The following is a 13,738-nucleotide window of genomic DNA, read 5'->3' on the forward strand; positions in this document are numbered from 1 at the left end:
TTTCATGCAGATATTTTTATTTATAGTTTCACAAAACTGAAGTCAAACCATTTTGTTTTTGCTTCAAATTTCGAAATTATACAACCTAATTTAGATTTAAAAAAATGCTCATGTTGCATGTATGCAGCATCTTTGTTTGGATCATGATTAAAATGCAGTGGTTGCCACTAAATTTAAATGGAAAGAGCACAGACAAAGCCTTAGTTTGTTTATATGAAGATATTTATTTTATTTGTGTTACTTATTTATTTGATTTGGGGTTTGTTTTAAAATTTAAATTTAGTTTTGTTATTTACATTTACATTTAAATTTTGTCATTTAGCAGACGCTTTTATCCAAAACGACTTCAATCAAAACCAACAAAAGAGCAATAATATGCAAGTGTTATATTAGTATATTATTATAGTGTTATATTTCAATTTCACAAAGAAACGTGCGACATTTTGTCCAAGCAATAATAAAAGGACACATTTAATTATAATTTGTCTTAAATCTCATTTTGTTAAAAAAATAATAATCGTGAATCGAATCGTGAATTGAATCGAATCGTGAGTTGAGTGAATCGTTACATCCCTATTGCTTACCAATGGATCCTCTGCAGTGAATGGGTGCCGTCAGAATGAGAGGCCAGACAGCTGATAAAAACATCTCAATAATCAATCAGTGTGACTCCAGTCCTTTAATTTACATCTTGTGACGTGAAAAGCTGCATGATTGTAAGAAACAAAGATGCTTTCACTTTAAACTGTTGTTTCTGGCAAAAATATGAGTCCATAAGTCCATCCCCTATTGTCCTCTCACATCAAAATCCACCGACATATTTGTTTAGAACTGTTTTGGACTGTTTTCTCTTGTAAACGGTTCTTGATCTGTGCATATTTCTCTTCTGATTCAGACTGATTCAACTTTTTCACTGGAGAAAGCAATATCATGGATAGAGGACTCATATTTTAGCAGAAAGCAATGGTTTGAAGTTAAAAACATCTTACTGGTGGATTTGTTCCTTACAAACAAGCAACATTTTGCTGCACAAAATGTTAATTGATGGACTGGAGTTTTGTGGATTACTTGTGGATTATTGCAATGTTTTTATCAGCCATTTGAACTCTCATTCTGGTGGCACCCATTTACTCCAGACGATCCATTGGTGAGCAAGTGAAGTGATACAAAATTTCTCCAAATCTGTTCCAATGAAGAAACAAACTTGTCTACAGCTTGGATGGCCTGAGGGTGAGACAATTTTCAGCAAATTCTCATTTTTGGGTGAACTATTCCTTTAAACTAACTGACCAACTGTGAGAAGAGAGTACTTGCAGTTTGAGAAGGAACACATCTGCTGTGTCTCTCTTTGTCACCAGAGCAGAAAAGGAAAGACATGTCTGAGTTTATAGGTCTGTCTATATCCCTAACAAATACTCCTATTTAAGCAGATTCATCAAGTTTAAGTAGCACTTTGTTGTCAATTTTTTTTAACTACTTTTTAAAAAAAACTAATTTAACTACTTTCTTATAGCATGTCTATCATTGTGTTAGTAACACAGATTAGAAGTTAACAGTTATATCTCACTAAATTGTTGTCAGTGTACACACTGTAAGTGAAATGTTTCATTGTACCTATTATGCAATCGATTACTGAAGAGGTAATCGTTGTACCTAGCGTGCTGGCTCTGTTAATCTTTATACATACCACTACACGCAATCTTACAAACTAATGTTCAGTCGTTTTTGCTGCTTCGTTCTAATGATTCGTGTCAAGTTTCTTTTGACCTGTTTTGTAATCAGGTTTACCCATGCCCAGATTCAGCAGTATTGTTTGTATTTAGATCTGGAGCCAAGTGTTGAAAGAGGTTTAAGTTCAGGTCATTTAGTTAAACAAAGAGCACATGGTTGGGCGGTCCGATAATAAAAGTCGCCAGTAGAGCGTGGCGGAGCATTTATAGAGTTCAGCTGGAGTCAGAGAGAACATCTCTACCTGCGTGACACATAAATCTTCTGTCTACTTTTTGAGAGTCTTCTGCATACTCCATGAAAACGCGTAAGCAAGATTCAATTATTTATGCGTATAATGATGCCATAATGATTTTTTGCACTTTGATTTCTTTAGCAATCATTAAGTTATTTACAATTTACATGTGTAATTCAGGTTTATATATATATATATACACACACACACTACTGTTTAAAAGTTTGAAATTTTCTTTCTTTTTTTTTTTTGGAGAATGAAGAATTTTGTTGAGCAAGGGTGCAATATAACATTTAATCAAATAATTCTGTTAATCAGGAGTCCTGAATATATGTATCATGATTTCCACAAAAATATTAAAACAGCACTGTTTTCAACACTGATAACGTAAAATTTTGCATAAACACCAAAACAGCATATTTCAATTATTTCTATAGGATCATGTGACTCTGAAGAGCGAAGTAATGGCTTTTTATTGATATCATTTATATTGAATATATACTATTGGATATAATTTTTATATTATTATCTTGCTTTCATATTCAATAACCTGAATTACAAATTTGAATGTTAAATTATTACAGAATTTACCATAAATGTAGACGGATAATACCTGATAACTTAATGTAATATTTTCAAATACCGGTTTGTATATATTAAAGCATCAAAGTCTTTGAGGTTCTCTATATTCTTTAACTGAATAATTATGTGCTAACCATTCTTAAATTCTCCATTAATAGCATTGCACCCTTCTAATCATGACAAGTTGTTGCTGTAATTGAGAAAGTCAAATTTAATAGGCTCTTTGGTCATAAGAATTAGGTCAAATCCTTTGAAAATGTGCGTAAAAATTAGGACTTGTCGAGTTGCACTAGAAGAGAAGAATATTTATACTTTTAGTGTAACGGATGAATAAACTGACCCAGAGTGACAAGCATGTACGTGCAGCTGTAAATGATTGGCTGCATAGGTTTACACATTTACCATATGTAATGAGCGACTACTAATCTCTTCAAACCTCTCAAAGACCACTGAAGTGGGTTATATGGTTCAGTTTTGATGATAACAGGGTAGTTATAGGAACTCAGCTATAGGAACTACTAGTTATAGGGAACTAAAGGTTGAAGATGAATTTTATTGGTTCATTCTGTTTTGGGACTTTTATGACTGTGAAATTAAACCCTGTACTGTGTTTTTTTTTTTTTTGTTTGTTTTATAGCTCACCATGGCCACATTGCTGTGTCTCTTCTTCTCTTTGCTTGGCCTGGCTGTCATGGGATCCGTGAAGAACTGCCATCCACAGTGTCGGTGTGAAGTGGAGAGCTTTGGCCTCTTTGACAGTTTCAGCCTTACCAAAGTGGACTGCAGTGGAATTGGCCCTGGGAACGCTCCTGTCCCCATCCCTCTGGACACATCCCATCTCGACCTCTCCTTAAACTCCATCACCTCCATCAGCGACTCGATGCTCTCAGGACCAGGTTACACCACCTTGGTTAGTCTGGACCTGAGCGGCAATCTCATTTCACATGTCAGTCCCAAAGCGTTCTCCAAACTTCGCTACCTCGAGACGTTGGACCTGAGCCACAACGCGCTTGAGGATCTCGCCGACGGCTGCTTCATCGGACTCCCTCTGGTTGAGCTGGACCTGAGTGAAAACCGATTCAAAGAGTTCAGTCTTGATCTCTTCACCACCAGAGCACAGGATGTACCAATCATGGTGGACCTGTCACGAAACCTTCTTACCTCCGTTTCCAGGAAGACCCCTGGCCATCCATTGAACATCAAGAGTCTTATGCTGGCAGGGAACCAATTGAAGAAGGTGCCGATACTTAACGGGATCCCACTTCAGTATCTGAACCTGGACGGGAATCTCATCTCCAGCATTGATGCAGGGGCCTTTGATTCGATGACAGAGCTGGTTCACCTGTCTCTTAGCAGCCTGTCTGACCTGACCCTCATCCAACCAGGTGCTTTTAGAGGTTTGAAGAACCTTCAGGTCTTAGACTTGTCAAACAACAGCCGGCTCAAGACGTTGAGCCCGGATGTATTTAGTGGACTCGTCTCTTTACAAGAGCTCAATTTGTCCAATACTCCTGTCACACCATTATCAAGGACCGTCTTTACACAGATGCCAAGCATAAAGAGCATAACTTTAGGTCCAAACGTGCATTGCTGGAAGACACACAAGCAAGGACAGTTTCACAGACAGATTGGACAAGCCAAACCTAATGATATACTTACCTGTGACAACGCAGGAATGATCTTATGAGCCTGAAGTGCCAGGAAAGACTCCTTTTCTCATCTCTGTGCCTTGTTTGTATCTCATAAGATCTTTTATTTTTTGTAATTCAAGATCGCATCATATTTGCACATACTATGCCAACTAAGGTCCATTATTTTACATGTGTTCATCACATTTAAGCACGCACAGTACATCACAATGACTCATGCACTTTAGTTACCACATTTCTGTTCTTCTACTTAATATGTAACCTGAGATTTGCGGTGTGATGTCAGCTCTGATGTGATGTTTTTTTGTTAAACACTAACAGTCTTAAATGTTTGTAACAAACACTTTGTACAAACACACCAGTGTCGCATGTCAATTTAGAAGTCGTGGTGCCTTAAATTGTAATTCATTTAGTAGTAAGTATTTTGGAATTATATGTTTCTAATGTTTGGATGCCCCCTTATGATCAATTTTAAATGACTGATGGGCAATAAAATTTGGCGCGTTTAATTTAGGTGTTTTACATGGTTTAAAATGGGGCATTTTTGACTGAAGCACAAAGGATAAAATACAATGTGGAATTTAAGAATTTAAATGTAATTTATTAATATGTCAGTGAAAAGTTTTCCTAATACTGAACCTAAAATATAATTTACAAACTACAAAATATTTTATTCTACACATCACTCAGACTGATACTTGACTGAAATGTAACATTAATGAGTTCACATCTCTTTATAATTCCTAAATCGTCATTTCACAGACATTTACTTGATCTGAAATTTTGCACTTTTTATGAGATTTGTATGGATTAAAAACAAAAACAAAAAAACGCATGATGATTGTTCATCATGTGAGCTGAGGTATGTTTTATGTTTGTACAAAATTATACTCCTAATAAAAGATAATCAACTTTACACATAACTGTGTTTGTGTTCAATCTTGTGATTTAATGCTCATTTCTCTAAACTGTATCAAAACTTCCAAAGTTAAGCCAGGGCTGACGTGTCTTTCGGCACAACTTTCTGAGTCACTCGGTGCATTTAGTCATAATGCAGGCCTCGCTAATGTGGTTCTCTTCAGTTTAACACACTCAGACAGCCATGATTTGTTTATAAAAAAAAAAAACACCCAGTGTTTTATCCCACACTTTTTTTTACAAGAATAAGGCATTATCCATTAGTGCATTTAGTCATAATGCAGGCCTCGCTAATGTGGTTCTCTTCAGTTTAACACACTCAGACAGCCATGATTTGTTTATTAAAAAAAAAACACCCAGTGTTTTATCCCACACTTTTTTTTACAAGAATAAGGCATTATCCATTCTCTCAGACTAACCATGGACAGCAGTTTTAGGCGAACAGAAGACTTGATGGCTGAATTGGAACAGATGACTTCAGCCTGCGAGGCTTTAGGCTTGTAGGCCTCACAGGCCAAGTATTCATATATCCCCTTAGCTGCTCTGAATTATTGCCAAGATCCAGCTCTTTGAAATTCTAGGAGACTAATGCCAAAGACACATCCCCCTCTTTTCTACACAAAAGCTTAGTGGAGAAAAAAAAGGTTTACTTAACAGCTAAACTTTCTCTTCATCACTTTTGCGCTCTCTGCCATGCTCAGGATAAATAAGTCATGTAAATAAACGTGGGCCAAAGAGGAACAACAGTCAAGAACAAACAGTCAATGAATGTTATCATGAAATCCTTCAAAATAAACTAGTTTAGCATTTCCTGAAGGAAATACCATTGCTGTACGGCAGCAAAAGAATAGCTTTAGTTCTGTGTAAATAAGAAGACCAATCACAAATTAGTATGCAAGTGAATAAAAAGAAAATATGAGACCAATTGCAAACCAGATTAGGGAGGGTTCACGTGTTTTTTCACGTGCTTTTAACATGTGCAACATTCAGACGTCCATCATGCATGTTTACATAGAAAAACTGCAGACGCTACATCGCACGCTTTTAAACAAAAACGCGTTCTGTGCGAATGATAATAATATTGCTGCTAATTTCGAAAGATTAAGATTCTAGCAATCTATTTTAATAGAAGATATTCAATGTTTATTCTTACATTCTTTGAAAAATGATAGCTTATACAAAGCAATAAGGAGGAGTGGTTGATTTCTTATTTGTTGACATTGGTAAGTCAACTGTACTGCACTGACCTACTTAACAAATCCAAACAAACCAGCATTAACCTTTACTGTTCTGTTAACATTGTACATGGTCACAATGAATTGCTAAATTTGATTTAGAACAGACGCTGCTTATCTTCCTTGCCTTTCATGAGCCTCAACTTGCCTTACATGTGAGAGGTTGTACTAGACATGATGATGTAAGCAGTTATGGGACACAGTTCATTGGGTTATGAACTACAGTGAATTCTCCTACTTGTGTGTACTATACTGCATGTAAGCCATCATAAATCTATTAGTGTCTCATATCACTTGCTCTCACTTTAGATAAGGACAGAAATGAAATGGGCCTTAGGTGAACCATCTGATATGGCATAATCAATCCAAGCCACAGTTCATTAGGGAAAGAGCCAATGTTGACATGAAAACCCTAAAAAATCTCAGTCTCCACTTGTAAACACCAACAATGTTAAATCCTGTAGTCTTAATAAACTCTCTCAACCAGATTCCCAGTGTCCAGTTAATTCAAGGCTAAAAGTTCAATATTTATTGCTAGAGCAAAGACAATGGCCCAATGCCAAACACCTGATGCAAACTAAAAGCGAAAGAGAATCGATACAGAACGAGCAATCACATTTGAGTCAGATTAAAAGGGTTCAGTGCCTGGAACCAACACAAACAACAATGGAATGAAGCCAGAAAAATGCAGCCATGGTCACATTTCACCTATGAAAATCTCATGAATTTTTCATTAGAAAAGCATTCTTACAATGTGCTATACTAGTGCTTATTTCAGACAGTGTGCTGCTATTGATTTCCATTTCGGATTCAGAAAAAAGTTTGAGAGACAAAATATGAAATCTATTTCATAGTTGCAGGTTTAAAATTACAGTCTTGCGCAGAAAAACTGCACTACACACGCACATAAAACAAGCCACATGATCCACTCCAACTTCTTGTTTTCATGCGATGTGTTTGATTCACATCATATGAATTCATACAAAATCCCCACCTCGTAATATTGTTTTTATTTCTCAGGAGATCAGGTTGTGTACACAGTACAAACAAATTAAAGTTCTCATGTGTTTCTTCGAATAAACAAAGGCGGGCCTGTAATTATTCTTGGCTGATATCTAGTTGACCAAGCTTTTTATAAAAAAAAAACACCCCATAAAAAGCAAACAACATCCTTCTCTGGATTTCACATCCTTAAAACAGTGTTTTTCCCTCCTCTAAATATTCTCTAAAGTATGGAAGCCCATTTCTGCCACATGAATAAAAAAAAAAGTAAGTGCAACATTTTAATCTCATAATTCAGACTTTTTCCTCACAATTCTGACTTTTCTTACAATTCTGACAAAAATTCTTAGTTTACATCTCACAGTTTTTTTTGTTTCCAACATTAAAAAAATGAAAAAAGGTAACTGCGACTTGTAAATTTCACTTGTAAAGTTTTTCCGCGATTCTGAGAAAATAGGATATAAGCTAAATTTGATATAAAGTCATATATATTATGATATAAACTCAGAACTGAGATATAAACTTGTAATTCTAAAAAAAAAAAAATCTTGTAGTTCTGAGGGTTTTTTCTCTTAATTATGAGTTTATATCTCACAATTAAAATTTTTGATAAAAATGTCTGAATTGTGAAATAAAAAGTCACAATTACGGTTTAATTTTTTTGGGGGGGGTTTTCCATACTTGAGTGTGTGGCAGTGCACAGAAGTTTCATTCTCAAGTTGCTGCTGGAGTCACGCACAGTACAGTCATCTTCATTCCCTTTTGTTAAAGACCCACAGTCTCACAGTATCAGTCAGAAAACCAGCACAATAGAGGCTTTCTCACTGTAACACTGCGTGCAAGAGAAAAGCTTTATTGTGCACCAGAATAGACACACCAGGCTCTGTGTTCACACGTCACACTCAACCGGGTTAGTGTTTTGTGTCAGAACAGAACATTTGATGTAGCTAAACTCCCTTGAGAGGTGCTGACCACCTAATGATGTTTACATTCCATGTAATGCATTAGTGCAATACCATCATACACTTGTCATTTTTTGCATACCTCTGCAGCATGGATTCAAGAAACCTCAGAGGGCCTGTTCTCATCACTAGAGAAAAAAAAGAGCCTTGTTGCATATTCAATGAAGGCTGAGGACGTGCCTACGGAGTAATCTGATCATGGAGCAATCTGTACTGCCAAGAAACCATTCTTTCTTGGGACTGAACCATTCAGAGGACACTAATCTGCCTTTTCATTTGTGAACAAAAATGATTTGTTCAGTACATGGCTTTGAGCTTAGCAAATTCCTTTGTCCTGTATGACACTGTATGCATCAAAAACATGGCCAAAATCGCCATTTATTCAATTATACACTGTTGTTTGCTCCTGAGCACAGACCTGTGAGTGTTTGCTTTTACTTATCTGCTTTAAGCCATGTGGGTTGACAAGCACGCACTCATTCCTGGGTGGTCAATGTCCAGTTTCCTGTTTTGACTGATAACAATAAAGACTGAATATCAGATTCACTTTCAGACCTGTAAAAGGGACGTTTACAAAAGTTCTTCTGCACGTACAAGCTTATATTAATATGACTCAACTAAATGGTTAAATGATACGTTAGCACTTGCGTAACTTAGGGTTGGTGTTGTACCACGGGCTTTCGAAGAAAAACAGACATATCCTGAGATTGTAAGCCCACACTGACGTCCTACACATCTGGTTACCATTAAGGTCTGTTGACTCAAGTTACTCGCTGCAGGAAACAATCGCACAGCTCAAAGGAACCTTCTGAGGGAGTCTCCCTTTGCCAAAATGCTGCCCGAGCCTCATTTGTTGCTTCAAGTGATAGTTCACCCAACATTGTAAATTCTAAACCTGTATGACTTTCTTCTTTAGAACAAAAAATAAGTTGTTTTGAAAAAATCTTTCCATATTACAGTTAATGTGCACATTTGTCACATAAATAACAGAATACAGGTTTGGAACGGCATGAGGGTGAGTAAATAATGACAGAATTTTCATTAAACATTTGATTGGGTTCTACTCAAAGGATCTCAATCTGAAACCTTTAACTCTGCAACCTTAACATTCAAGGCTCCTTTCTAGGTCATATGAATTTGACTTGTTTTAGAGATCTCGAAAGTAAATTTATCAAGTGTAATGTATTGCATATCAAGACAATGTAAAGATCATTTGTCTTAAAGAAACAGAGCAGCAGCAGCAGGTTCTGTTTAAACTTGGCTTTTATCTGCAGCAGCTGTGTAATTGCCTGCACATGCCCCTTTTTGCCTCAACCATAGTACAGACTTCCCAGCAAACTACTGAGAAACTATTTTACTTTGAGCACCACCTTGTGGCTACAGCAGAATTATAAGAAAAATATTTATAGGCCCATTCTATATTTTCTTAATGTCTTTATTTTTCCTTTTTTTCTTCTCACATAAATATATCTTATTTTAAGGATATTCAGATTTGAAGAATCTGATTCTATTTTTAGTATTAAAATACTATGAAAATGATTATTGTTATTAGTAATAGTAGTCGTAGTATGGTAATACAGTCTAAACAGCATAAACATCAACAGAAAGAAAATGAAATATCGACTGCATTAAAATAAATACATAAATAAATAAAAAATTGGGGGAAAGCCTTTTATACCTGTTCTTGGTTGTTTAATTTCCTTCCCAAAGTGCCCAATGCAAAATTTGCAATATCACAGCTGGACAGACCACATAATCACATTACAAGTAAATATTCACATTTTAGCAACGTTAGTCTATCTAGATCCCAGCATTTGTGTCCTAGTTTCAGTCCAGTTATAATGGAACGTCAACAGAGAGAATTCCCTACTCCAGCAGGAAATATATGATAGAGGTTTCCCGACTTTGTGGCGAGCTTGCATTTCCTTCCTCAAGTAAATGCTTACAATACTGCTGGAGTTGCCAGATGAACCGCAATTAAACGGAAAGGGGAGTCAATTTTCCTGCAGTGAATAAAGAGAGTGGGTGTTTACGGAGCTAGGAAGAGTTTAGAAGAACTTAACGTACCTTTTTGTTGTTCTGCCCCGGAGACTTGACTGAAAAGTCGGCTGTTGACTGTAAAACTCTTCCAAATCTGTTCGGTGGCTGCAAGGACATTCGACAGATAGTATGGAAATAGTATAAAGGATGAAAAGAGCTTACAGGTGTTCCTTGACGTTACTGCCATTTTTGTGTATCGTAAAAGGTAAGTCACTTCTCAAATTCACCGTTAAAGCGGCTGCACTTTCAAAAGCACTTAAAATTGATGTTTATTTTCATGACTCTAAATAATGTTTTAGTATTGTAAACATTCACATTTCCTTTTAATGCTGTCGTGTTATGGTTTCCGGTTTATTTGAATATTTTGTACAACTTATATATTTCTCGTAAGTCACTTCAAGGGCTCCATAATAAGACAGTTTGTACAAAGTCCAAAAGTGCTTTGTGTAACTAAAAACTCAACTCGCTTGTTTTATTCTCATTTCAGTATGTGAACTGTGCTCATCTGTTCGAGCAAGTCGTGCTACAAAGTTTGTGGCGGAGGGCTGCAGTCTCCAGTTGAGCTGTGAAGTGCAACACTGTGGGCTTGCTGGCTGGACTGGAGGATGGGTTTTCCAGGAACTGGACACAGTAGGATTTACTTCCCTCATTCCCTCTGAACGAATCGAGATGTCCAGTTCCAGCTCAACAGCCAGTAGCACACATCTGTTATTCCACATTCACAACATCAACCAGTCAGATGCTGGAGCATACAAGTGCTTGATATCCTGGCCTCAGAATATCACTAGCAGTGGACATGTGACATATGTTAATGTGACTGCAGGTATATACATATGCATGCTGTTGGTTTGAAATAATACATTTTTTTGGTTTCATAATTTGCATACAGTATATTGCTAAAATGAGAAAGTATCTATCTTTATTTTTGGCCAGCAGCAGCAGCAGACTCATCAGGCAGAAGCATCTCTCATAGAGTCCTGCTTTGTTTTGGTGCCTTGATGTGTTTTCCTGTTGTTTTGGGATTTGTTTGGTGTCTCACCCGGGATCATCATCCACCACCACCCCCTGTCCCGCCTCGCCCCCGCACGTCCTGTAAGATTCAACTCCATGTTCTGCAAATATGTCATACAGTTTAAATGATTAATACATTTAATTAAAATTAATAAATATAATTTACATGTAATTTTTTATTTAATCTAAAATTTTAATTATAAAAATATAAAATTCTGATTTTTAAAAAAAAAAGTACTTTTCTTGTTCTAGTTGCAGCTAGAGTGAAACCAAAAAAGGACGTAAGTATCTCAGTACATTGTGTGTTTTGATAAGAATCTGATTTGTTTAATCAGTCAATATGGTCAATTTCTTTACTTGTCATTATTTGTGCAGTTGGTGTATGCAGAAGTTGCAGTGAACGATTCAAGGTGGCAGAATGATCATCCAAAACAAGTGTCTGAGCCAACTGTCTATTCCTCTGTGCATTTCTCCTGAACACAAAAACATCTTGCATTTCAATCTCTCATGTAGCTGTGGGTTATTTTCAATACCAGAGCAAATATGACTGTAAACATAGTGGCAGTACAGTTGCAAAGTTAGACAACAAGATTGAAAAGATATCAGCTTGACTTTGAAATGTGAATGCTAGCAATGTTACACTTTGATTTAATATACAGTAGTTGTAAAGCCATATTAAATGTTGTTGTGCTTCCAGATATGACTGTACAATGTGTGCATTTTGTATATAAAACGTGTGGTTGTACCTGAAATAAAAGAAGACATATCTGAGAAAATTGCATTGGACTCCTATTTCAAATGTTTTTCACAACAGACTGGTATTTGACACAAAATACATTTTATTGTTTATAATAAATTCTTAATGGCACATGCCATAACCAAATATACATATACATAATCTTTTACATTATTTTTATTTGACTCTGTGTATTTTTTTTTTTACGTAACATCAACAGTTTTTAAAAGCAATAAATTATGGCAGTACAAACATATATGCCAACACGTTTTATGGCAAAGTTTGGCACTATTGTACAAGAATATTTAACTCGCTCTCTGCAATCTAATGCCCTCACTAATGAGTACGGCTGAAAACTAACAACTGAATCATGAGGAATAAGGAGAGACACACATATGTAAATAAATAACATAATTTCCAAAGAAAATCCTTCAAAAATGATTCTGCCAGCCATAATTGAATAACAAAGCATTTACAAAAAAAGGACCTTTTTGTACATCCACAAGTCTGAAAGTAAGAAAAACCATGTTTATGTGTCTGTGCTTTCTCAAGTGTGTTTGAGAGCTCAAAATGAAATTTATTAAAGTATATAATTTCATTTTTTAAGTTCAATTGTACAAATATATCTGTTCAATAACATTGGTGTTGAACAAATATACTGAAGTCTTTATTTAGAGAAATAAATATACGCTGAAATGAACAGACAGATTTTACTTAAAAAATATAATAAAATGTGTCTTCGCCATCCATGAAATATGTTTTTTTGTTCAAACCTTTCCCCTTTACCACAAATAAACCATGGCAATCTTCATCTTTGGTTACCCTCAGGAAAGGTGAATTCGACCTTTTCACATCACTCAAAAATAACAGAACTCAGTCTTCAGCAGAGCATAGTTCTCTATAGCATTTTAAGGCTTACACTGATGGGCGATGTGTTACAAGACTCAAAACGACCCGTAATCTCTGTAAAAGACTCAGCACAGTACAGGAGCTTATAATGCTATTTTGTAGTCCGTATCTCTTGTAACATTTAATGACTGAGAACTCTTCAAGTATTTCAAGTGGCTGTGTTAATATTGAGCATCTGTCTAGAAAGCAATTGCAGTTAGGCAAGGATAGTTTTCAACACTTGTTTGAGCACTACATTTAAAATGTTGGAAAAACAGAGACATTTGTTGCTTTTTCTACTAAGACTGGCGTTCATTTCTGTCCTCTGAACCATTTTTGTGTGTTTGTAGGATCAGTTCTTACAATAGTGTTCAGTTGTGTATTATGTTGGAGAGTGATAACTGTTGCATTAGCAAGAGAAAATGGTCCCTTTTTCCTCCAATCTATAAAAATCCATTCAAAGTCACTGCCTAGAAAGACAAAGAACAGACACACTGGGTAAACTATGGTACTTTTAAAAGTCCACAGATTTAATAAAGTACATATAAAATTCAAATGGGGATGAGTGAAACCCTTTCTTTTCTTTTTGATCTGACACCAAGTACTATGTAGAGCCACTATTTCTCACATATATATAAAAACAGCTAAATTTATATTTTTTAATGTAATTTTAATTAATTTTGTTATGAGCTTTTTGTCATTTTATTAGTTTTTAATATTTCTATTAAGTTTTAATTTATTTTTAATAAATA

At 35.7% G+C, this 13,738-nt stretch overlaps 3 protein-coding genes across 8 annotated transcripts in view; 2 read left to right on the forward strand and 1 right to left on the reverse strand.

Moving 5' to 3' along the window:
• Window positions 1-4,762, forward strand: part of tsku (tsukushi small leucine rich proteoglycan homolog (Xenopus laevis)) — an 8,711-nt gene extending 3,949 nt beyond the window's left edge. Inside the window, exons 1-2 of one of the 2 annotated variants that reach the window (XM_016519938.1) lie at window positions 1,921-2,035; window positions 3,183-4,762. In XM_016519938.1, coding sequence (XP_016375424.1) covers window positions 3,189-4,232 — 1,044 coding nt within the window. In that variant the 5' untranslated portion in view covers window positions 1,921-2,035; window positions 3,183-3,188 and the 3' untranslated portion in view covers window positions 4,233-4,762. Of the gene's footprint in view, window positions 1-1,920; window positions 2,036-3,182 lie in introns of those variants that run through there. The other variant, XM_016519937.1, reaches the window with a different exon arrangement.
• Window positions 4,763-10,060: 5,298 nt separating this feature from the next.
• On the forward strand, window positions 10,061-12,133 carry LOC107714160 (uncharacterized). 5 transcript variants are annotated; one of them, XM_016519912.1, is made up of 5 exons: window positions 10,061-10,556; window positions 10,839-11,174; window positions 11,282-11,443; window positions 11,615-11,643; window positions 11,751-11,845. In XM_016519912.1, exons 1-5 carry the CDS (start codon window positions 10,499-10,501, stop codon window positions 11,760-11,762), a joined length of 597 nt encoding a protein of 198 aa, XP_016375398.1. In that variant the 5' UTR covers window positions 10,061-10,498; the 3' UTR covers window positions 11,763-11,845. The 5 variants fall into 5 exon arrangements, with proteins under 5 accessions (XP_016375398.1, XP_016375394.1, XP_016375397.1 ...); XM_016519908.1 differs by having other exon boundaries at window positions 10,069-10,556; window positions 11,738-12,133; XM_016519911.1 differs by having other exon boundaries at window positions 10,070-10,556; window positions 11,291-11,443; window positions 11,738-12,133.
• A 71-nt stretch (window positions 12,134-12,204) lies between these two features.
• rap1gap2a (RAP1 GTPase activating protein 2a) overlaps window positions 12,205-13,738 on the reverse strand; it is a 46,760-nt gene continuing 45,226 nt past the window's right edge. Inside the window, exon 24 of the mRNA XM_016519939.1 lies at window positions 12,205-13,456. The gene's annotated coding sequence lies outside the window, so the exon portion shown is untranslated. The remainder of the gene's footprint in view (window positions 13,457-13,738) is intronic.

The sequence above is a fragment of the Sinocyclocheilus rhinocerous genome, unplaced genomic scaffold (assembly GCF_001515625.1).
Source record: "Sinocyclocheilus rhinocerous isolate Xijiao unplaced genomic scaffold, SAMN03320098_v1.1 scaffold1561, whole genome shotgun sequence".
Classification (NCBI taxonomy): domain Eukaryota; kingdom Metazoa; phylum Chordata; class Actinopteri; order Cypriniformes; family Cyprinidae; genus Sinocyclocheilus; species Sinocyclocheilus rhinocerous.